The 24,380-nt window shown below is 45.2% G+C and overlaps 2 protein-coding genes across 6 annotated transcripts in view; one reads left to right on the top strand and one right to left on the bottom strand.

The window, feature by feature from the left end:
* Positions 1-343: 343 nt before the first annotated feature.
* LOC123758902 (glutamate receptor) lies at positions 344-16,487 on the bottom strand. 5 transcript variants are annotated; one of them, XM_069334655.1, is made up of 12 exons: positions 16,350-16,486; positions 13,147-13,415; positions 12,498-12,905; positions 11,070-11,323; positions 9,844-9,957; positions 9,526-9,691; positions 8,644-8,885; positions 7,392-7,576; positions 5,355-5,588; positions 3,760-3,938; positions 2,657-2,795; positions 344-1,600 (listed from the first exon to the last, which is right to left on the bottom strand). In XM_069334655.1, exons 2-12 carry the CDS (start codon positions 13,362-13,364, stop codon positions 1,418-1,420), a joined length of 2,322 nt encoding a protein of 773 aa, XP_069190756.1. In that variant the 5' UTR covers positions 13,365-13,415; positions 16,350-16,486; the 3' UTR covers positions 344-1,417. The 5 variants fall into 5 exon arrangements, with proteins under 5 accessions (XP_069190756.1, XP_069190758.1, XP_069190757.1 ...); XM_069334657.1 differs by lacking the exon at positions 16,350-16,486 and adding an exon at positions 16,298-16,315; XM_069334656.1 differs by lacking the exon at positions 16,350-16,486 and having other exon boundaries at positions 13,147-16,336.
* Positions 16,488-21,513: 5,026 nt separating this feature from the next.
* Positions 21,514-24,380, top strand: part of LOC123758780 (innexin inx2) — a 5,938-nt gene continuing 3,071 nt past the window's right edge. Inside the window, exons 1-4 of the mRNA XM_045743459.2 lie at positions 21,514-21,991; positions 22,257-22,467; positions 23,779-24,012; positions 24,356-24,380. The exon at positions 24,356-24,380 is cut by the window's right edge and continues 203 nt beyond it. Of these exons, the coding sequence (XP_045599415.1) occupies positions 21,945-21,991; positions 22,257-22,467; positions 23,779-24,012; positions 24,356-24,380 (517 nt within the window). The 5' untranslated portion in view covers positions 21,514-21,944. The remainder of the gene's footprint in view (positions 21,992-22,256; positions 22,468-23,778; positions 24,013-24,355) is intronic.

The following is a 24,380-nucleotide window of genomic DNA, read 5'->3' as shown; positions in this document are numbered from 1 at the left end:
TAGAAACAATTTAAACTACTGACGTTGTTCCTGGGGGGCTGAGTGATTGCTCCTGTGTTCAGCACATTCCTATTCTATAGTAGGAATGTTGGGTTTAGTTGTTAAAGCTTTTTACTGACTTTTTTGGAATGTATTTATGAGTAGGGAGTCATAATAACAAGACGTACCAACACCACAGAGGGCTCTCACTCTTTTACTCTCATATGTAGAGTGTTATCCCTTAATAAGGTAAGCTTTTAAGAGTAGCAGTAACTGTGAGGGCGCGTCTGGTTATGGCAGCCCGTCTTACAGTGTATCCCCAGGGGGCCATACACCCATAAGTACAGGTCAAAGAAAATAAAAATAAAATGATATTTTATTTAAGTAAGAGCACATACATACATCTATATGATACAAGAACAGTGGAGGATTGCAATAGGTATGACAGGTATAATGGCTAAAGCTTCTAATACGTTGGGCATTTCATTCGTATTAAAACACTTTTTTATGCTTGAAAAGACAAGGTCTTGTACCAAAACAACAGTCAAGAAACATAGAAGGCCTAGACTAGTATTAAGTATATCAATTGTGTAAAGTGACTGGCTTGGCAAAAAATCTTCAACTCAATCTTTAGGAGGTCTGGTCGACGACCGGGCCGCGGGGACGCTAAGCCCCGAAAACACCTGAAGGTAAGATAGGGAAACTCGCCTACGTTTTACATGTCAATGTTTTAAATATAAAATAAAGTCACAACAAGCAAAAGGTTAATGTAACTTATCTTTTTTACTATTTCACAACTGTAGCACCAGCCTGCCACTACAGCTGTAGCTACCAGCCTGCCACTACAGCTGTAGCGATCAGCCTGCCACTACAGCTGTAGCGACCAGCCTGCCACTACAGCTGTAGCGACCAGCCTGCCAATACAGCTGTAGCGACCAGCCTGCCACTACAGCTGTAGCGACCAGCCTGCCACTACAGCTGTAGCGACCAGCCTGCCACTACAGCTGTAGCGACCAGCCTCCCACTACAGCTGTAGCTACCAGCCTGCCATTACAGCTGTAGCTACCAGCCTGCCACTACAGACAGGCAATCAGGGCGGGCGTCAGTCAGGGCGGGCGTCAGTCAGGGCGGGCGTCAGTCAGGGCGGGCGTCAGTCAGGGCGGGCGTCAGTCAGGGCGGGCGTCAGTCAGGGCGGGCGTCAGTCAGGGCGGGCGTCAGTCAGGGTGGGCGTCAGTCAGGGCGGGCGTCAGTCAGGGTGGGCGTCAGTCAGGGCGGGCGTCTGTCAGGGCGGGCGTCTGTCAGGACGGGCGTCAGTCAGGGTGGGCGTCAGTCAGGGTGGGCGTCAGTCAGGGCGGGCGTCAGTCAGGGCGGGCGTCAGTCAGGGCGGGCGTCAGTCAGGGCGGGCGTCAGTCAGGGCGGGCGTCAGTCAGGGCGGGCGTCAGTCACGGCGAGCGTCAGATGCAGCAAGTGGAGTGAGGAGGTTTAGGGAGCGTTTGTGTCGGCAGTGAAGGACAACTTCACCAAGGAAAATGATGATGGCGAAGCCGTATCCAAGCAGCATTAGGCAGAAGGCGCCTTGAAGGTGGTCAACGGTGAGGACCACCTGGTCATCTGCAGCATCCTGTAATACAAGAAGGTGGTCAACGGTGAGGACTACCTGGTCATCTGCAGCATCCTGTAATACAAGTAGGTTGTCAACGGTGAGAACCACCTGGTGTTGCTGCCACATGCTTGTGCAATGTCTCTATGCACTAGTGGAGCGGAGTCTTTGCCTGCTCTCTCTCTATGGTGTGGGTGCCGGAAGCCACTGAGCCACCGGGGACAAGAAGTTTTCGGAGGCGAGCGACACAGATTTATTATTATTAACATTTTTATTGACAAAATTAATTACAATTACGACACAGAGTCTAATGCAGGTGCGGCGACAAGACTATGACCTACGCCGGGCTGACTGACTTACATAATCTTTTCTGCTGTTAAATGAACAAATCCACAAAGGCCGTGACGAGGATTCGAACCTGCGTCCGGGAGCAGGTTCGTCCCCTCCCACAAGCATTGTAAATGTGTGGCCACGTCTGTGGTAGAAATTAATAATAATAAAAAAAACACCCAGGTCGAATTACTGACCCGCCCAAAATACAACCCCACAACAGGGGGGTTGTATTTTGTTGTTGTAACAGCTGATAGGAAATGCACCCAACCATTTCTGTCCCGCTCGGGATTCGAACCTGGAATTCTCAACTGTGAGTCGAAAACGAACTCGACTGTACTACCGGGACCCTATATTCCTATACAATTAGTTGAATTGTAGTTGTAGGACCCTATATTCCTATACAATTAGTTGAATTGTAGTTGTAGGACCCTATATTCCTATACAATTAGTTGAATTGTACTTGTAGGACCCTATATTCCTATACAATTTGTTGAATATTGAAAGATCAATATTCCAAAAGTTTGAGTCTGCAGTCCTGAGTTCACCGACTTCCGCTAAGAACCTAAAACTTCCCCGAGATGAGAACCTCACCTGGTGGAGGACCTCACCTGGTGGAGGACCTCACCTGGTGGAGGACCTCACCTGGTGGAGGACCTCACCTGGTGGAGGACCTCACCTGGTGGAGAACCTCACCTGGTGGAGGACCTCACCTGGTGGAGGACCTCACCTGGTGGAGAACCTCACCTGTTGCTGCTGACTCGCTACTGCATTAGCCTTGGCCTTGGTTGCTTCCAAGACCTCTTTTGTCCAGTGTTCCACCAGACCCGCCTCCAGCAGTCGTTGCTTCATTGTGGCGAAACGTTGGCGGTAAGGGGCCCCCCACCTGTTGAAACACCGTGAGTCACACACTATTGGCGGTGAGAGGGACCCCACCTGTCCCTCTCACCTGTTTGGGACCCCACCTGTCTATCAACAGGTGGGGTCCCAAACAGTAGTATATCAATAAAAACCAAAGCTGGGAACATTAGTGAAATACCATCTATGGTATACAAGAGTGCTTCCCATGCCCTTGCACCACCCATAGCTCTGCTGTTCAACAAATCTCTAGTGTCATATCTTCCCTGATATCCTTAAAAAAGCACGAGTAACGCCAATTCATAAAGAAGGCAATCCGGCAGACATAAAAATTACAAACTAATATAAAAGCTTCCTATATTATCAAAAATATTTGAACAAATTATTTACACACAATTCTACTCCTACTTCGTAAAATTTAACATACAAAGTCCCTGTCAGTTTGGCTTCTGCTCCCAAAAGAGTACCAACGATGCAATTATTAGTCTGCTTGATATAATCTACTCAGCACTTGACAAAAATGAGTTTACGATTGGACTCTTCATTGACCTGAGAAAAGCCTTTCATACTGTTAACCATAACTACCTCTTACTTAGACTCCACCATTATGGAATCCGAGGACATGCCCTGAACTATATTCGATCCTATCTTAGTGACAGACACCAATATGTGGCCATCATTGATATAACCTCCACCACTCTATCATTAACCGTAGGGGTGCCACAGGGCAGCATCCTAGGACCTCTCCTATTTCTTCTATACATCAATGATCTGCCTAATGTCTCTAACATTCTTAAACCTATATTATTTGCCGACGATACTACTCTCGTCTACTCAGACCCAACCCACACACAATAAATAATGTTGTAAATAACGAATTAAGAAAAGTCCACTTATATATATATATATATATATATATATATATATATATATATATATATATATATATATATATATATATATATATATATATATATATTAAAGGGTCGAACCTGAAGCCCCAGCTGTAGCCGAGCAGGTAGGTGTACTCGCTGGAGCTATAGTGGAAAGGGTGTTGGCCATAGTGGTCTGTGTAGAACTCTGCTATCACCGGCTTTATTATGTTCTTCCAGGTGATGAATGAGAAGTGGCCCTTCAGCACTCGCTCCAGGCCATCCTTCAGTGACAGTGTCTGCAGGAGGGAAGACTTGGGGTGGGGGTGGAGTGACTTGGGGTGGGGGGTGGAGTGACTTGGAGTGGGGGGGTGAAGTGACTTGGGGTGGGGGTGGAGAGACTTGGGGTGGGGGGTGGAGTGACTTGGGGTGGGGGGGGTGGAGTGACTTGGGGTGGGGGTGGAGAGACAATGGGGAGTGGAGACACTTGGGGGGGGGGGAGATGTGGAGGTACTTAAAATTGGGGATGGAGATACTGAGCAAATTTTCCATTACTTGTTTAACATTTAAAGTAGTGTTTTATAGATAAAATTATATATATATATATATATATATATATATATATATATATATATATATATATATATAAATATATATATATATAATATATATATATATAATATGCATAAATATATACGCACAGATACTCTAAGTGCGGTTAGGGGGCAGTTAGTTTTTTTTTTAGTTTAGTTCATTTATTATGCACCCCATACCCATCTTGTGGGCGGTAGTGGAAGGGGTTACAGAGGCACATAATGGGCTCAAGGGCATATTACGGAAAAATGCGATAAATGAAAAATGATTCGATTTCACTCAAACTTTTTTGACTAGTTGTATATAATATTTGGTTCAACTGGCCCAACTCTCAGCATTGTAGCATAAATAGGAAGGGAGAAAGAAAATATTGAATCATGTGTAAAAAAAATTCCAAAATGCTCAAAAATTAACATCAAACAAAAGTATCAACTGAAGCATGTCTATGACTCTGAACTATCACAATAGCATATAATAAAGTATTTTAATATTCAGTTTTATGCAAAAAAAAATCAAATAAGAAAAAATAGAATTTTTCTCATTTTTTTTTCATATTTTTTATCAGCCGATTTGCATGAAACTTATACACCTTACTGAACGTATGCCTATCCGTAAAGATGCAAATTTTGGAGGAAATTGGTTGAAGTCAACTTCAACTACAGGTGGCAGTGTTTGATCTTATTTATTTTCAAGTAACATAAAATTGCATCTCCTCTTTCATTTTTTTTCAATTTACATGAAATTTACACCTTATATGTAGAGTTGACGTCTCTACAATAATGCTAAAACACTTTATTCCTAAGTTCATTTATTGATTTTATAAATCTTTGCAAATCCTTTATTATATGCTAATATGGTATATATGAATATCATAGAAATGATGTTATTTGAAACTTGTGGTTATAGTTAATTATTGAAAATGTGTAAAATTCGTTGGAAAAAAAATATATATCTCCCTTTCTATAGAGGGTGCGATACTGAAACGTAGAACAGTTGCAGCCCTTCTTATATACATCTGGTAAAAAAGTTTGATTGACATTAAACAACATTTAAAAAAAAACGAAATAAGGTAAACAAACGTAAGCGTGTGATATAGATAGGCTAGAGAGTAAAAGACTCACTTCCGTGTTATCATATATGAGACGCATTATTGGACCGTTGTTGGCGAAGAAGTCATGGTAGGAGCTGTTGAGCATGTCGGAGAAGGTCCCCCACGACCACCGGTGCTGCCTCAACAGGTCGTCGAAGGTGTCGATGGGTATAGCGTGTTCCTGCACGGTGAGTGTTGACGCCAGAGCTGATCTGTAGGCTGAGTTGATCACCAGAGTCGCCACCAGCCACCACCCCACCAACACCTGCCACCAACACCACCACCACGGTCACCACCAGTACTGGTCACCTCTAGGGTCACCACCAGTACTACAGACCACTGGAACATTGTCTAACACAGTGCACAGTTACAAACCCATTAACATTTCAACTTAGATTCAACAGAGCAGAAGAAGTTGTACAAACAAATACAAATACAAATATTTATTCAGGTAAAGTACATACATACAAGGTGAGATACAAAAGTTGATGGATTTATAGATAAAGCTAGAAAAAAAATGAAAAAAGGGTGGGGGGGAACATGGCAGAAAAAAAGCAAAAATACAATTTGGTCAACAAACAACATTGTTTAAAATCGTAGACATGGGTAGACATTTAGGGGTGAGGTAGGTTACATGAGTTAATTAGGTAGTACTTAGTTTTTATCTTAAACTGGTTAGGAGAGGTACAGTTTTTAACATAATTGGGAAGGTCATTCCACATTCGAGGTCCCTTGATTTGTAAAGCATTTCTAGTTTGACTAAGTCGTACTCTTGGAATATCAAATAGGTATTTGTTTCTGGTGTGGTGCTCATGGGATCTGTTACAACCTTCTAGGAAGCTTTTAAGGTCAGGATTGACATTACAGTTCAGCGTTTTATATATATAAAATACACATGAAAGGATGTCCAGCGACTTAATATCTAACATATTCAGAGATTTGAGTATGGGTACCGAGTGATGTCTGGGGCCAGAGTTAGATATTGTCCTAATAGCAGCTTTGTGTTGAGTAATTAGAGGACGTAAATGATTTTGCACAAATTCCATAGTTGAGATAAGGATAGATGAGAGAGTAATAGCGTGTCACCAGGGCAGGGCGAGGTACATAATATCTGATCTTAGAAAGAATGCCAACAGTTTTTTAAACTTTTTTTTATATATTTAGAATGTGTCCCTGGAAATTCAGTTTGCGGTCAATGAGAACGCCAAGGAATTTGCCATCTACTTTGTTACAAATTTGGGTATTGTTAATCCTGAGATTTAATTGATTTGAGGATTTATTGCCAAACAAAATATGTCAGTATTGAGGGTGAGTTTGTTGGTAGTTAGCCAGTGATGAACTTTATTTAGCTCAGTATTCACTGTGACATTTAGAGCAAGGGGGTCAGGACTGGAGTAAATGAAGGTCGTGTCGTCAGCAAATAGAATTGGTTTGAGAAGTTGGGAGGCATTTGGAAGGTCATTAATGTAGATGAGCAAGAGGAGAGGTTAAACACATATGGCAAAATCTTACTGAAGCGACAATACGAGTCATAAATACGCATGCTCCGCCCAAGTAAAAGAGAAACAAGCAACACTTAGTGGGCCAGCCAGAGGCTTAGGGCCCGCGCAGGAAAATCCATGCAAAAAAAAAGTACTGGTCACCTCTAGGGTCACCACCAGTACTGGTCACCTCTAGGCTCACCACAAGGGTCACCTCTAGGCTCACCACAAGGGTCACCTCTAGGCTCACCACAAGGGTACCTCTAGGCTCACCACAAGGGTCACCACCAGTACTGGTCACCTCTAGGCTCACTACAAGGGTCACCACCAGTACTGGTCACCTCTAGGCTCACCACAAGGGTCACCACCAGTACTGGTCACCAGGACGACCAACAAAATCTGTCGCTTTCCACCATAATGTTAGAATTATCAGACACCTTCTCTTATAATGCCAATTATTACAGCAGTAGGAGAACAATATGAAGTAAATCGTCGGGTTTAAGGTAATATTGTGAGCGTGTGCTGCGCAAGGTCAGGTTAGATGTAATAGTGCCACAGTGTTACAAAGATATATATGGTAGTCTCACCCGAAACACCATGCCTGTGGGAATGTTGTCTTTAGGGTTTTCCATGACGATGGCCCAACTGATGTAGAGAGCAGAGCCGAGGGTGAAGCCTCGTCCTCCCACTACCCACGTCCAGGTCCTCTGCATTACCCACAGCGCCGCCGCCCACACCACAATGCTCACCCCGACCGCCTGCCACACCACTCCTGCAACACAACCATTAACGCGAACATACTTGTGTTTATGTGTAAACATATACAGTTACTCATAGTTTATTGGTGTAAAATTGTCTTTATATAAACTAGAATTAATATTGTAATGAAAATAATGAGTTGTCAGTGAATAATCTCTCGTGTTTTTGTAACATTGTGTTTTATTTGTTTATTACTAGAGAATAAGTAATTATTCTCGTTGTTGAGAATAATTACTTATTATTCGTAAGTATAGTTCGTTGTTAACTTCAACAATGTTCTGGCAGTTCCTGCGACGGCGCTGGAACGAAGCGTATTGGCGTTTGCCTTTCTATTCGACAATTTCAGCATCATGGAGAAGGCGGACCTGCTGCATGGGTAATAGCTTCTCCATATAAACCTACTCAGGCTTTGCGCCGTGGAGAGGACACTCCAGCCTCGACAACCCGAGCTTAACTATATAGTCTTCCGAGACTGCAGGATGCCTATTACTACTACTACTAGAGAATTGTGTAGAGTGGGTGTACAGAACGTTCAGTTATATTTTACGAGGGGACCAAGTGCCTAGCCATCCTTCCAGTGTCCTGTGTGTGTGGGGTGGTGTTCCCAGCTGACTTGTTTGTTACAGTTGAGGGTCACACAGGCATGAGGCTCCCTAGTGCATACATCCGTGCACAGAACCTAGAATTGTAAATCAGGCGAAGAGCCTTAGGGTATTGGATAGGGGGCGCGGAGGAGCTCGACCTACAGGGGGCGCGGGAAACCTCGATACAGGCCTAAGAACAGCTGGCTTCCTGTCCATGACAAAGGAAATTATTTGTTTGTCAAAAATTATTATTATTTCAGTCTTTCCATTTATTGCTGACTTTTCTTAAAGTTCAAGAGTGTCATTCCATTTATTAAAGGAAAATTCAATTTTCAATCCGTAGTTAAATAATGAGGCGCCCTTCCCCCCGCACCGTCAGGGTCCCTGGTAATGTAGTGTGTGGTTTAAGTAACAAGTGTGTAAGTGTGTGCGTTGATAACTCTGTAGCCTGCTTCAGTGTAGAGTGCGCCTTAAGAGGTGAGGCTGCAGGAGGCACCTGGGAAGGGTTTGATGATGGAGAGGTAGCGAGGCAGCGGCTGAGGCTTGAGGGAGATAATGATGACCAGGTCCCCAGTGTACAGTCTGGAGTACTGGATGGCGCTACTTCTGTTGTAGGTGGGCATGAGCATGAGGGACTGGTCGGCCAGGTGGCGCTGCAGCTGGCCCACCACCCCTGACCATCTGCCCTCCTTGTCCGGAACACCCCACTGATTGTCAGGCGACGATCTCAACTCATACCTGTGAGGCACCAACTGTTGAATAAGTGTGACACTCACCACAGTCTCCCACAAGTGTGACACTCACTCCACAGTCTCCCACAAGTGTGACACTCACGCCACTGTCTCCCACAAGTGTGACACTCACGCCAGTCTCCCACAAGTGTGACACTCACGCCAGTCTCCCACAAGTGTGACACTCACGCCACAGTCTCCAACAAGTGTGACACTCCACAGTCTCCCACAAGTGTGACACTCACCACAGTCTCCCACAAGTGTGACACTCACACCAGTCTCCCACAAGTGTGACACTCACACCCCAGTCTCCCACAAGTGTGACACTCACACCAGTCTCCCACAAGTGTGACACTCACACCCCAGTCTCCCACAAGTGTGACACTCACACCACAGTCTCCCACAAGTGTGACATTCACACCACAGTCTCCCACAAGTGTGACACTCACTCCACAGTCTCCCACAAGTGTGACACTCACTCCACAGTCTCCCACAAGTGTGACACTCACACCACACGACAGGCGGCTACATAAAGCCAGGTGCACGACAGGCCCCTACATAAAGCCAGGAGCACGACAGGCCCCTACATAAAGCCAGGTGCACGACAGGCCCCTACATAAAGCCAGGTGCACGACAGCACAACGCACGTAAAGTTTCTGGGAGCGGCCAGAGCGTCGAGGAGGCGGATGTCAAGACAGTCAGTGGGAGTGACTGTGGTGTTGGCTGGGTCGCTGGAGCGCAGGAACCCCGTGAAGGGGTAGTAACTCTTCACCACCAGACGCAGCCGGTGGCCACGCATGTCTTCCAGCTGGTCTGTTGGTACACACAAGGTCCCTTCTTAATCTACCAGACCTTCCCGCGTCTAAATATTCCATTACCTAATGTGAACAATAGATTGACTAGGGATGTGTGATCAATATAATTGATAATGAGAACTATGGGTGACCTGGTAGTTAATCACTAACCATGGAAGAGTGGATGGTGTGGCTGGAGGCCGGAGGAGAGGTTTGTCTGGAGGAGGAGTTTGAGGCCGGCGTCGCCCTGGTGGCAGTAGAGGCAACGCTCCCACACCCACACACCTGCTCGCCAACATGCACATACATACAAGCAACAATTGGTAATATGTTTCATGCATAACGGACACATACTAGTTTTACGTAATTTCATGAATGATAGTTTTGATGCTTTTTCATATTTTTATTAACTGGTATGTTCAGAGAACTGTTTTGCTACTCTAGCCTATATGAGGGATTAGAGTATAGGTTAAGAGTTAGCAGGATGGGTCGAGTCTACTAGCCTGCACTAGCAAACCTTGGATAGATTATGGTTATCTTATAATATTGATCAGGGAATTCAGTTAAGTAACATAGTTGCTGGTACCTCGTGTCACTTAAGAGGCTTTAGTCCTTCTTGGAACATAAAATGTATTTCACTTACAATTTCACTGTTAATACGTACGACTAAATATTTTTAATGCCTATCGTTTTCAATGTACCGATTATTGACTTCAAACACCCAAATTATTGTTTTGTCTTTGTCAACAATAAGGCCACATTCAACACTTCTATTTGCAAGTATGTTTAGGTTAACTTGTAAACAGTTTGCAATAAAGTATTACTCATATGTGTAGCAAATTACAGCTGTATCAGCTTGAACAGGTATGTTCTTTATTGATCTACGCCTTAACATATTTATAAGCGTAAGGCTGAGCACTCTCTGAGGTTTGCCGTATTTAAAAGACACATAAAAACTACTTATTACTGCCTTGTGATAACCGGAACAGTTTTGTTACTTAAGTACTCTCTAAGACTAGTTGTTCCACTATGACTTCTCTATTAGTTGTGTCAAGAGTATGTTAGAGATAAACAAACACAAGAGTCCTTTGTCTCCGCCTGATAAATTACTCAACAGTCATTTTGTGTCCTTCCAGGAAGAAAGCCATGCAGCTGACATTTGATTTGCACTATTAGCCTACTGATAACAATCCTCACAGGAAGTTTACATGTGCAAATATGAAATATATAAGCCTATACCTGTGAGTTTAGATCAGGTACAGGTATTATGAGGTTCTGCGTCAAGCTGTCTGTTAACACATACGGTCTTAGACTGTTCAGATCTAGCAGAGGGTTGTAAGATATGTCGACGAGCAACTTCAGAGTACTGTTTGTTATGCCAACGTCTGAGAGCTTACTCTGTGACGGGACGCACGTCCCTTTATGTTGGTCTGCCTGTGTGTCCATCTTAACTCTTGCGAGGCCTTGAGTAAATATGGTGGTGGGGCCCCAGTATGTCTGGCGGAGAGTGAGGTCGCAGAGGGCGACGTAGAGTGCTTGGCGGGTATTACGGAAGCTGGGATGGAGGAGCACCGCCCGCACCTCCGCCCTCCCGCCCACCACCACCACCCACACCTCCGGATGTTTCCACAATCCACTCCGCTCCAAGAACCTGCAGAGAGCATTACTTAATTTAGTAGCACTTAACGGTAATAATTCTCTATACCTAATCACGTGTCGCTCATATACACCAAAACAAAAAGACTGTAAGACCATTAAAAGATCGGACCAACCAAGTTATATAAGACGATAAAGGGGCAGCCAACACTGAATACTTTACATAAGTGTTCACACTAGAGAGATATGACAACATCCCAATACCCACACAAATGTTCGAGATGGGTGAAGAGAACGAACTAAGGGATATTCCCATAACACCATATAATCAGGAAAAACATTCCACAGCCCCAGGTGTGGACGGAATTCAATCCAAAGTCGTAAAGTAACTAACTGGCAGATGTATCTACCACTGAAACTCATTTTCAGAAAGTCTCTAGACCAAGGGATAATCCCCCTAGATTGGAAATGAGCAAATGTCACCCCTATTTTCGAAAAAGGCAGGTACTGAGCAGAGAACTACCGCCTGATGAACCATGCATATCTGCAAGGGGAGGATGGTCTTAGTGGCCGACGTAACTCTTGCTCGCAATACATATAATCACAATTAAATAATAATAAATATTTTTCTTTCATGTATATTTGAGAAACCGCTTGCCAGCGCTTGTTATGAGGAGAGTGGAGGAGGGAGGTGGGAAGGTTAGAACACTCCCACCAGTTTGTTAACATAGCTACAAAATCACTTATGCAGCTATGTGAAGTGTTAAAGACCGTGTCACGAGCAAGCTATGTGATACTAAACTCCCCATCTCGCAGAATGGTTAGTCATCGCCACCAATGGTTCAAGTCCAAAAGGAAAACCGGCAGCTCCAACCTACCAGTAGACAAATGATACATAATTTCCATCCGTAATTGAGTTTGTGAAAATATTGTATTGTCTCACAAATATGTGTTTAGTTGTATTGGTTTGCTGATTTAACCTCAGAAAGGCATTAAAAACATTATATATAGATTTGCTTAAAAACTCTTATCTGGACAGGTGAGTGGGGCACCAAGGCTGAATGTTTACCGTTGGGGGTTCATCTCCCCTGCTGCCAGTGGGGACACTACAACAACTTGTAAAGTATTACCCTTTTCTGGCTTGCTTCACCCCCCTCTGCTACTGAAGAATATTTGTCGCCTCGGAAGTATTATCCCCTTACTTTTTTAAATAAAAGTTGACAAATTACCAGAGAAGTAATCTACTGCTGCTGCTGTTGGTGGTGTCAGTGGCAGTGTTGGTGGTGTCAGTGGCAGTGTTGGTGGTGTTAGTGGCAGTGTTGGTGGTGTCAGTGGCAGTGTTGGTGGTGTCAGTGGCAGTGTTGGTGGTGTTAGTGGCAGTGTTGGTGGTGTCAGTGGCAGTGTTGGTGGTGTTAGTGGCAGTGTTGGTGGTGTCAGTAACAGTGTTGATGGTGTCAGTGGCAGTGTTGGTGGTGTCAGTGGCAGTGTTGGTGGTGTCAAGGAAGGCGAGGACGCCGCGGCAGGGAAGAATAGGTTCTCCCCAGAGGTGGTCGAGGAGCACGTCAGTGTAGGAGAGGTCCAGCAAGGTGGTGAGCGACGCCACCACCACCACGCCCACCGCCCCTCCTGATACACGCCTGCAACCATTGCATCATCACTAGTAGACAACCACATTATTGCACGCCTCACATCATCCTCCTCTATATAACTACATTATAGCATTATAAACAACATGACAAAATTGTGTGTGGTCAACTTTCATTCAAATATGGCTCAACATTCTGACCCTATCTCAAGTCAGTGGTTCTCAAGGGTGCGGTGGGCCACACTGGTGCCTAGAGCTTGTGGTCATGGAAGAACACGTGTTGGGTTCCTTGCCTGATCATGTTTGGTAGTTGTGGGTTGTGGCTGGTAGCGTCGACCAGCAGCACTTGACAGTGGGTCCCACGCTGCTGCTCCAGCACCTGACTCAGAAGCTGGCTCACTTGCTCCAAGCTGTCATCAGCAGCTTCATACACAAGCACCTGTGCGGAGGCTGGTGTGGCTGCCAGTGTGACCAGCCACACCACAAGGGCGCCTGCTGCCTCTGCTCTCATGGTCACCTCACACTGCTTTACTGCTCACTTTTACCCCACACGGCGGGTGGCCTGCAATACTTGTGGTTTATTAACAAGTTTATATACACATAACAGTGTGCTGCAACCATATTTTATATGCAGGACTACAAAGTATAAATTAAAAGATAGCTATGAGTTTATCTAATATCCCCATCTCATTTTCAGAAGGACACAGCTGCTCTGGAGAAAGTGCAACACCGGGCAATAAAAGTCATTCCAAAGCTAAATCATCTCCCGTATCAGGAACGCTTGAAGGCCATTGGGCTAACAACACTGCAAACCAGGCATGACAGTGCGGATATCATTGACACTTAAAATACTGAACAAGATCAACAGGATGTTGATCCTGATATTTTCTTCATAAGGTCCGATGTAACAAACAAGGAGAACGGTTTGAAGCTCAACAAGGCACAGTGTAGGACTTAGAACAGGAGATGCCTTTTCACCCACAAGGTTATAAACCCATGGAACCGCCTACCCGACGAAGCCGTAAATGCCAAAACTGTGTTAAGTTTTAAAATATACCTAGAAAAGATCAAAGTAAATGGGGGGGGGGGGACCTTCGACAACCCACCGGCTTCCTGTCCTCACCGAGGCACTAGGGTTGGCGGCCCTCAGGTAAAAACTAAATATTTCGTACCCGTAGAAGCCGTATAGTAATATATCTCTCTCGTCCAACCAATGGTGGCCAACAAATTAAAATCTAAATAAGGCAATTTTTTCTAATAAGATTCAACTTAAAATAATATTAAACATTAGCTTAAGAGCTATTTTGTTAATTTATAACTATCATAAGTACGGCACATTATTGTGTAAACCATATGGTCATTTTAAGACGTTACTGGTCTGTACCGGTCTCACAACACATAATGCAACACATAACTCATGAATGTAAACTCTCTAAAATATCCTATTTATATTTTGAATAAATAAACATCGTTATCGTATAATTGAGCAGGAGTTTATCTGGAAAAACGGTTTTTATTTTTTTTAAATTCTCCAATTATATAATTTTATTGTGTTAACCTTGAGAAGTGGAGTCGTTTGTCAACATTATGAAGGTAGAGTTCCGTCATCTATAATGACAGCACTCACTGCCACTCCTCACAACACCACTGATTTTATGTTGCCAATTGTAACTCCATAGTTATGTAGCAAGTGTTTTCTGTACGATGTAGTAATGTATTTGTTAAGATTGATTGGTAACTTTGGGGGAAATATGTTTAGAGCAGCCAGAGGCCTCGGGTTTAATTCGCCTAGTTGTGCTTGCCGGGGTTGAGCTTCGGCTCTTTGGTCCCGCCTCTCAACTCAAGTTCAACTACGTTTATTGAGACAATAAAATACATCTAAAAGAAAAAGAGTAGCTTAGGCTTTTTGTACTCTCCTCTACTACAAGTCCCTCAAGGGACGCACAAATCCAGTGAGTACAAATCCACAAATCACAGACGAGAATCACATTTAACGTTGCAGATTAATATAGTAAACACAGCATACATGTGTTACACTCTTGGGGCCCGCCTCTCAACTGTCAATCAACCGGTGTACAGATTTCTGAGCCTGTTAGGCTATGTCATATCTACATTTGAAACTGTGTGTTGAGTCTGCCTCCACCACATCACAGCCTAATGCATTCCATACGTTAACTATCCAAATATTGAAACAATTCTTTCTAATGTCTCTGGCTCATTTGGGTACTCAGTTTCCACCTGTGTGCCCTTGTTCATGTTCCACCCATGCTAAATAGTTTGTCTTGACCACCTTATCAATTGCTCTGAGAATTTTGTAGGTGGTGATAATGTGTCCCCTTATTCTTCTGTCTTTCAAGGACGTGAGGTTTAGCTTCCGTAGCCTTTCCTCGTAACTCATACTTCTCAGTTCTGAGGCTAGTCTGGTGGCATACCTCTGAATCATACCTTACTTTATCCTACCTAACCTATCCCATACCCTAACTTTATCTTGTGTTTAATTAGGTATGGACTTTAGGCTGGAGTTGCATACTTCAGGATTGGTCTGATATAAGTTGTATACAAGGTTCTGAATGATTCCTACCACATTTGTAAAGGTAGTTGGCCAATCTACCATATGCCGCTGATGATATCCTTTTCTTGTGGGCTTCTGGGAACAGGTTTGGTGTGATATCACCCCCTCCCCCCAGATCTTTCTCTATTTGACTCTTGCATTATTTCACCTCCCAGATGGTACCTTGTGTTCGGCTTCCTGCTACCTTCCCCGAATTTCATTACTGTACACTTTCATGAGTTAAACTTTAGGGACCATTTTCTAGACCATTCCTCCAGTTTGTCCAGGTCGTCCTGTAGTCTCTGTCTATCTTCATCTGTCTCGATTCTTCTCATAATTTTTGTATCATCAGCAAACATATACCCAGAGCCTATATCCTCTGGGTATTTGTGATGCTGTTGGACAGTTGTCAAGGTTGCTACAGCTGTAACCTCAGATCTTTGTTTTTGCAATTGTTACAGCAATTCTCAGCTGTATATAACAGGTGACATTCTGTGTGGTCGTCCTACCTGCAGTGTGACTGGCTGTGTGGTCGTCCTACCTACAGTGTGACTGGCTATGTGGTCGTCCTACCTGCAGTGTGACTGGCTGTGTGGTCGTCCTACCTACAGTGTAACTAGCTGTGTGGTCGTCCTACCTGCAGTGTGACTGGCTGTGTGGTCGCTCTACCTGCAGTGTAACTGGCTGTGTGGTCGTCCTACCTGCAGTGTAACTGGCTGTGTGGTCGTCCTACCTACAGTGTGACTGGCTGTGTGGTCGTCCTACCTACAGTGTGACTAGCTGTGTGGTTGTCCTACCTGCAGTGTGACTGGCTGTGTGGTCGTCCTACCTGCCGTGTGACTGGCTGTGTGGTCGTCCTACCTACAGTGTGACTAGCTGTGTGGTCGTCCTACCTGCAGTGTGGTCGTCCTACCTGTAGTGTGACTGGCTGTGTGGTCGTCCTACCTGCAGTGTGACTGGCTGTGTGGTCGTCCCACCTGCAGTGTGACTGGCTGCCGACTTCCTGGGTGAGCACTGTGTTCTAAAGGAGTGAGGATGGAGGCGTGCGTCCTTAACCATTGTCGGGGCAGGACTGGCTGGTTCATGCAGCTACTCCTGGCCTAGCGCCCAGGACCCAGCACCCAAGGCAGGTAATCTCACCTGGTATATTTTTCATGCACCATTGGTAAAGGGCACAATGACGGCAGGGGTGTAATAACGCTCCATTACCCAGATAATTGGTAAACGGTTATTGCCTTCATTGTTGTGACTTTCTTCTGTATGATGCAGCCGTTCTCCAGGCGTCATGGTGACAGTGGTAGTGACCATGGTCAGTGTCACGCTGTGGTCAGTATCACGCTGTGGTCAGTGTCACGCTGTGGTCAGTGTCACGCTGTGGTCAGTGTCACGCTGTGGTCAGTGTCATGCCGTGGTCAATGTCAAGCTGTGGTCAGTGTCACGCTGTGGTCAGTGTCACGCTGTGGTCAGTGTCACGCTGTGGTCAGTGTCACGCTGTGGTCAGTGTCACGCTGTAGTCAGTGTCACACTGCGGTTAGTGTGAGTGGGTTCATGAGAAATACTCACAGTGTGGAACTGGCTACACTGTATGCTGTATACATAAAGTTTATTCATATTTATTTTATTTTTATTTTATTTATTTATATACCTATTCAATAAATCAAAATTCAAAATGTTTATTCAGATAAAAGTAAATACATTGAAGATGAGTTACAAACATAATGTTGGATTTAGAGATAGAGCAAGTACATACAGTACCTAAAGTCACTAATACGCACAGCGTTTCGGGAAAAGTTCATTTGAGAAAATGAAACAGTATGTAGTCAGGTGGTGCAGCTATTCCGGGAGGGAAGGAAAGATATTTGTAAGGTAACATTCATGCCAGAATATTGACCTCAATGATTGTCAGAAGGAAGCTATGGGAGTGAACCCCCTGTGATGTACACGCTCTAGACGTTGGTGCAGAGGTTATGTACCTTTGATGTGCCAGTGTCAGGAGAGAGGCCAGGGGCGGCCACGGGAGGCTAGGAGAGGCCAGGAGAAGCCAGGAGAGATCCAGCAGGGGAGCCCAGGAGAAGATAGGAGAGGTCATGCAGTAGAGGAGTGGTAAAAATACTGAGGAATGAGGTTGATATGCAGTCATCAGTGATGTTCACTGTCAGTAGTGGGCCTCACAGTCATAAATGTTCACAATCATCAAGCGAATGGCAAGAATGTTATTAATGATTAACAATCAAATTTGGAGTAGCAAACAAAACTCAACACTCGCAGCTCTACACAGGCCGCAGCAGCGTAAGCAAACTGTTTTCATTTACCATTTATGGTGCTTACCCACGGCACTAGACATGAGGTGCGAGGCTGAGGCAGCGCTTCCGTAACTGTCTGGATGACCCAATGTTAACATGGTACCCTCCTCTCTGACCTGAAGGTGTGGCTAGGGAGGGTATTGACTGCCGGCTACACCATGGTGGTGGGTATTGACTGCCGGCCACATCATTGTGGTGGGTATTGACTGCCGGCCACATCATTGTGGTGGGTATTGACTGCCGGCCACATCATTGTGGTGGGTATTGACTGCCGGCCACATCATTGTGGTGGGTATTGACTGCCGGCTACACCATCAAAACTAATATGAATGTTAACTCTAAGACCTTGTACCATTCCTTGAAGTGGTCAATACACAGCTGAAAAGAAGGCAGCGTCTCATATCAGATAATGTTTCTTGCTAGTGGAGAGTCACGTCGATTCTGAGTTATTAGATACATTTTCTGTGAAAAGAAATTATTGAATTACTGAGAAAATCTCGCCTCGCCCGGCACCGTCAGGCTAGGCTTCACAAGCCGCTCATCACACCAACAAATACTCAAAGCTATTTACACTTATTAGATAATATTGATAATCAACTCAAAACATCGATTACAAGTATTTTGAATATTTGGGATCACGACAAAGGTCTGAGATCATGTTAATTTGAGGTTCCTTACTTCGAGGTTCCTTATCTTGAGGTTATTTTACCTTGAGGTTCCTTATATTACTTTAAGGTTCCTTACCTAAATGTTATTTTACATTGAGGTTACCTTACTCCTAACTTACCTTACTTTGAGGTAACCTTACGTTGAACTTATATTACTTCAGAATAACACTAGCCTATCAGTATTCAACCAAAATGTCAGATCGCTTAATAAACATTTTTATAAAATAAATGCACCACTAGAAGCACTAAGTACTAAACTCTCATTATCTTAATAAAAACATGGCTAAGTAAAGACCATACCAAATTATGCAATTTAGACAATTTTTAGGGGGCAGTACAGTTAATTATTATGAAGTCAACTTCACATACTCAACGCAATTTGTGAGCCAGGTATTATTTAATCGTTCATTTTAATATTAATATTTAATTGTAAGGCCATCAAGAAACACGAATATGTAAAAAAAAATTTAGGGGCCTAGCTACAAAAGAACTAGTTAAAAGATAATCATCAACGCTCACCAGTATAGTAAGAAGAGCTAAAATCCATCAATGTTATAATCCAAATCATCAATGTATAATCCATCAATGTTTGCATCACACCTTGTATGTGTGTACTTTACCTGAATAAACATTTGAATTTGAATTCGAAAATTTCCTATTATGAGGATAGAATCAAAAAAGCAAAAGAAAACATGAAAAGCACATGGAAAACCATCTCTAGCATCGTAGGATCTAAACAACAATCACATAAACAGATGAAACTCTCCAAAGATGGTTACACACTTGCAACAGACTTACAAATGACAACTAAATTTAATAGCTTCCTTTCATCAGTTGGTGCTAATCTTGCCAAAAAAATCCTAGAGACCCAAACACGTTACTACATATTTCACAGGCAGCTATCCTAATTCTCTACTCCTTTTACCAATCAGCCCGACAGACATTATAGTCATAATTTACTCACTTAAAACCAAAGCTAGGAACATGAAATAGTGGACCTTAGTGAAATACCATCTATGGTATATAGTGCTGCCCCCTGCTCTGGCACTTTCTATAGCTCTGCTATTCAACAAATCTCTAATGTCATACATTTCCTGATATCATTAATAAAAAACAAGATTAACGCCGGTTCATAAAGGAGGCAAGACAGCTGACATACACAATTACAAACCAATATCGATCCTACCGATCTTATCCAAAATATGGGAAAAAAATATTTATAAACAGCTTTACTCTTTCCATGTAAAGTTCAGCATATTGAACCCTTGCCAGTTTTGCTTCCGATCCCCAAAAAAGAGTACTAATGATGCCATTATTAGGTTGCTTGATATAGTAAACACAGCCCTTGACAAATATGAGTTCCCAATTGGCCTGTTCATTGACCTGAGAAAGGCCTTTGATAGTGTAAACCATAACTACCTCTTTCATAAACTTCACCACTGTGGAATTCGGGGCCCTTGCTCTGAACAATATTCGATCATATCTTAATAACAGACACCAATATGTAGCCATCAGTGAGATAACCTCCCCACCCCCTCTACCATGAAACGTAGGAGTGCCAGAAGGCAGTATCCTAGCATCTCTCCTATTTGTTATATAGCAATTATATTAAAAGTAATATAATTCCTCCAAATTCTCAGAGATTTCAGTACAGGTATTTATATGTACCTGTTAATTCCACATTCCAAGAAGTTCTATACTAATACCATATGCGCTTATGACAATTAATATTTCTTCCCAGGGGTACAGGATCTGAATTGTTCAAATTCAAGTACGTTTATTGAGACAATAAAATACATCTCGAAGGGATAGAGTAGCTTAGGCTATTTCTGCCCCCCTTCTGGATTGTACCTGGATCAGTTAGGTTAGCCGGATGGTGGTGGTGTAGCTGGTGGTGTAGCTGGTGGTGGTGTAGCTGGTGGTGGTGTGGCTGGTGGTGTAGCTGGTGGTGGTGTAGCTGGTGGTGTGGCTCTTGGTGGTGTAGGTGGTGGTGGTGGTGTGGCTGGTGGTGGTGTAGCTGGTGGTGGTGTAGCTGGTGGTGGTGTAGCTGGTGGTGGTGTAGCTGGTGGTGGTGTAGCTGGTGGTGGTGTAGCTGGTGGTGGTGTAGCTGGTGGTGGTGTGGCTGGTGGTGGTGTGGCTGGTGGTGGTGTAGCTGGTGGTGGTGTGGCTCTTGGTGGTGTGGTTGGTGGTGATGTGGCTGATGGTGGTGTAGCTGGTGGTGGTGTAGCTGGTGGTGGTGGTGTAGCTGGTGGTGGTGTGGCTGGTGGTGGTGTGGCTGGTGATGGTGTAGCTGGTGGTGGTGTGGCTCTTGGTGGTATGGTTGGTGGTGATGTGGCTGGTGGTGGTGTAGCTGGTGGTGGTGTAGCTGGTGGTGGTGTGGCTCTTGGTGGTGTGGTTGGTGGTGGTGTGGCTGGTGGTGGTGTGGCTGGTGGTGGTGTGGCTCTTGGTGGTGTGGTTGGTGGTGGTGTGGCTGGTGGTGGTGTAGCTGGTGGTGGTGTGGCTGGTGGTGGCGGGTTCCTGGACCAGGAGCCACATCACCACCTCTGGACGTGGTTGAGCCACATCAGACACTCCTCTTAGTTATCAGATAACACCTCCTGCCCTTGATAACATTACCTACGGTAGTGAAAGGTATTATACCGTAGGTGGCGTGGTGTAGGTGGTGTGGTGTAGGTGGGGGTGGTGTAAGTGGTGTGGTGTAGGTGGTGTGATGTAGGTGGTGTGATGTAGGTGGTGTGATGTAGGTGGTATGGTGTAGGTGGTGTGATGTAGGTGGTATGGTGTAGGTGGTGTGGTGTGGTGTAGGTGGTGTGGTGTGATGTAGGTGGTGTGGTGTGATGTAGGTGGTGTGGTGTGGTGTAGGTGGTGTGGTGTAGGTGGTGTGGTGTAGGTGGTGTGGTGTAGGTGGTGTGGTGTAGGTGGTGTGGTTTAGGTGGTGTGGTGTAGGTGGTGTGGTTTAGGTGGTGTGGTGTAGGTGGTGTGGTGTAGGTGGTGTGGTGTAGGTGGTGGTGTAGGTGGTGTGGTGTATGAGTACATGAGTCAGGTGACGTGATCCAGCCGTTTATCCTCCGCTTGACTCACAAGATTTCAGTTAGTCGTCAGTGATGATAACACTCTTATTACCCGTGTACCGCTCTTGCCCCATCAGACTGTGGTGGGTTGTAGGTGGTCACGTTCACCTGACCTGTGGTGGGTTGTAGGTGGTCACGTTCACCTGACCTGTGGTGGGTTGTAGGTGGTCATGTTCACCTGACCTGTGGTGGGTTGAAGGTGGTCATGTTCACCTGTCCTGTGGTGGGTGTTTAGTAGTCAATGATGGTGGTGGTACTACCACTATAAGACACTGGTCATAACACTATCAGAGAGGATGTTGGCGTCACTATCAGGCCGCGTGTTGGTATCTGTCACTATCAGTGATGGCACTCAGACGCTGGCTTAGTGGAAGACGTGTTCAGTGCTGATCTGCTTCCCTGTGAGGACACCTTTCACTGCTGGTGAGGCTTCTCTCAACCACCACTACCTCTACAGGCAGCCATCTTCCGCCTACCACACATTTATAATAATTCAAGATGTTTGACGTGTTCGGTGATCTGAAAAAGCAGATCACAACATCCGGGTAAGTCAACAGGTGATCGTGAACACAATCTGAGTCACTGAAATACCACACAATCTGCCTCCACCCTCACAGTCAATTTGTTTCCAGTTTACTTTTCCAACCATACATCCACACGAATTCAATCCACCATCTCTCACTCATTTGGTTCTGACGTCAAACTTACAAATATTGGCTTCATGAGGTTGTTACAAGGGCATTCACGTGGGAATGAAATAATATTGGTGTGCAATATAGCGTGTAATCCCGTGCTGGTGTGACCCCCCAGGCTGACCAAGCCCCGGGTGTCGTCACTGGCGTTCTTCGCGGCCAAGGCCTGCATGTTCATCACCCTGATGGCTTGCGTCCTGGTCACGGCCAAGAACTACATCGGCGACAACATCAACTGCATCACGGGCCATGAGAAGCAGGAGCACAAGGCCATAGAGACCTACTGTTTCATCGCCTCTACCTTCACCCTCGTCGACCTCAATGCCGCCGTGAGCACGTCACTAAAGATAAATTTGCCTTAGTTTTACCTCACCTTACTGTGACGGGCACCACATGGGTCTGCGTCAGCTGTGACGGGCACCACATGGGTCTGTGTCAGCTGTGACGGGCACCACATGGGTCTGCGTCAGCTGTGACGGGCACCACATGGGTCTGTGTCAGCTGTGACGGGCACCACATGGGTCTGTGTCAGCTGTGACGGGCACCACATGGGTCTGTGTCAGCTGTGACGGGCACCACATGGGTCTGCGTCAGCTGTGACGGGCACCACATGGGTCTGCGTCAGCTGTGACGGGCACCACATGGGTCTGTGTCAGCTGTGACGGGCACCACATGGGTCTGCGTCAGCTGTGACGGGCACCACATGGGTCTGTGTCAGCTGTGACGGCCACCACATGGGTCTGCGTCAGCTGTGACGGCCACCACATGGGTCTGTGTCAGCTGTGACGGGCACCACATGGGTCTGTGTCAGCTGTGACGGACACCACATGGGTCTGTGTCAGCTGTGACGGACACCACATGGGTCTGTGTCAGCTGTGACGGCCACCACATGGGTCTGTGTCAGCTGTGACGGACACCACATGGGTCTGTGTCAGCTGTGACGGCCACCACATGGGTCTGTGTCAGCTGTGACGGCCACCACATGGGTCTGTGTCAGCTGTGACGGACACCACATGGGTCTGTGTCAGCTGTGACGGACACCACATGGGTCTGTGTCAGCTGTGACGGCCACCACATGGGTCTGTGTCAGCTGTGACGGACACCACATGGGTCTGTGTCAGCTGTGACGGACACCACATGGGTCTGTGTCAGCTGTGACGAACACCACATGGGTCTGTGTCAGCTGTGACGGGCACCACATGGATCTGTGTCAGCTGTGACGGGCACCACATGGGTCTGTGTCAGCTGTGACGGACACCACATGGGTCTGTGTCAGTTGTGACGGACACCACATGGGTCTGTGTCAGCTGTGACGGCCACCACATGGGTCTTGATTAATCCAGGGGATGTTAAAGAGTGGTGCGTGTATTTACATGTTGATACTGTAACTGTTGCAGAGATCAACATCCCTCTAACGTAACCTGTCTTTACGTTTGTTAGTTGTTTTAGATTTACCTACTCAGAACGAAATGTCCATTTAGCACGGGTTATAGCGAGCCCGTAACTGCCTTTACATATTTCTCTTCTTAACCAATGTAATTATTTGTTAACTTATTGCTATACATCTATCCAGTCAACACTATACCACCGCTGGCAACAGCCCTGATGGCCATGAAACTGACTCTCCCGCCTACTTGCAGACGGCCGCCCACCCTGGAGTAGGACCCTTGCAGGTGGGCAAGACCATCGACGGCGTGAAGGAAGATGCCGACCTGCGGCGTCACGCCTACTACCAGTGGGTGCCCATGGTGCTCGTGCTCCAGGCCGTCATCTACTACTTCCCTCTTTGGCTCTGGGACAAGATCGACAAGGGTTTCTTCGAGGCCGCCCTTTGTCAACTCGACAAAGTTCACATCAGCGACGTCACTAAGAACGTAAGTAACATTCAAAATTCAAATTCAAATGTTTATTCAGGTAAAGTACATACATACAAGGTGTGATACAAACATTGATGGATTTATAGATAGAGCTAGTACATACAATGCCTAAAGCCACTATTACGCAAAGCGTTTCGGGCAGAAATCGCATTAACATTGCATGGTTAAACTCGTCCAACTGCAGCCATCTGTGGGATACACGTATCATTTATTTAAAACAACCAATAATACGATCATTCAATTCATCTTTAAATTTTGTGAGAGTACAATATATTTGAGAAATATATAATGCAGTCTTACTATGCTCCTGCCAGTAAGCGGTCCCACTTCTTCGGCACAGATTGAGAGCTCTGCTCGCTATTTTG

Source organism: Procambarus clarkii, chromosome 31 (genome assembly GCF_040958095.1).
Source record: "Procambarus clarkii isolate CNS0578487 chromosome 31, FALCON_Pclarkii_2.0, whole genome shotgun sequence".
Lineage (NCBI taxonomy): Eukaryota > Metazoa > Arthropoda > Malacostraca > Decapoda > Cambaridae > Procambarus > Procambarus clarkii.
This window is presented reverse-complemented; position numbering and strand designations above follow the sequence as displayed.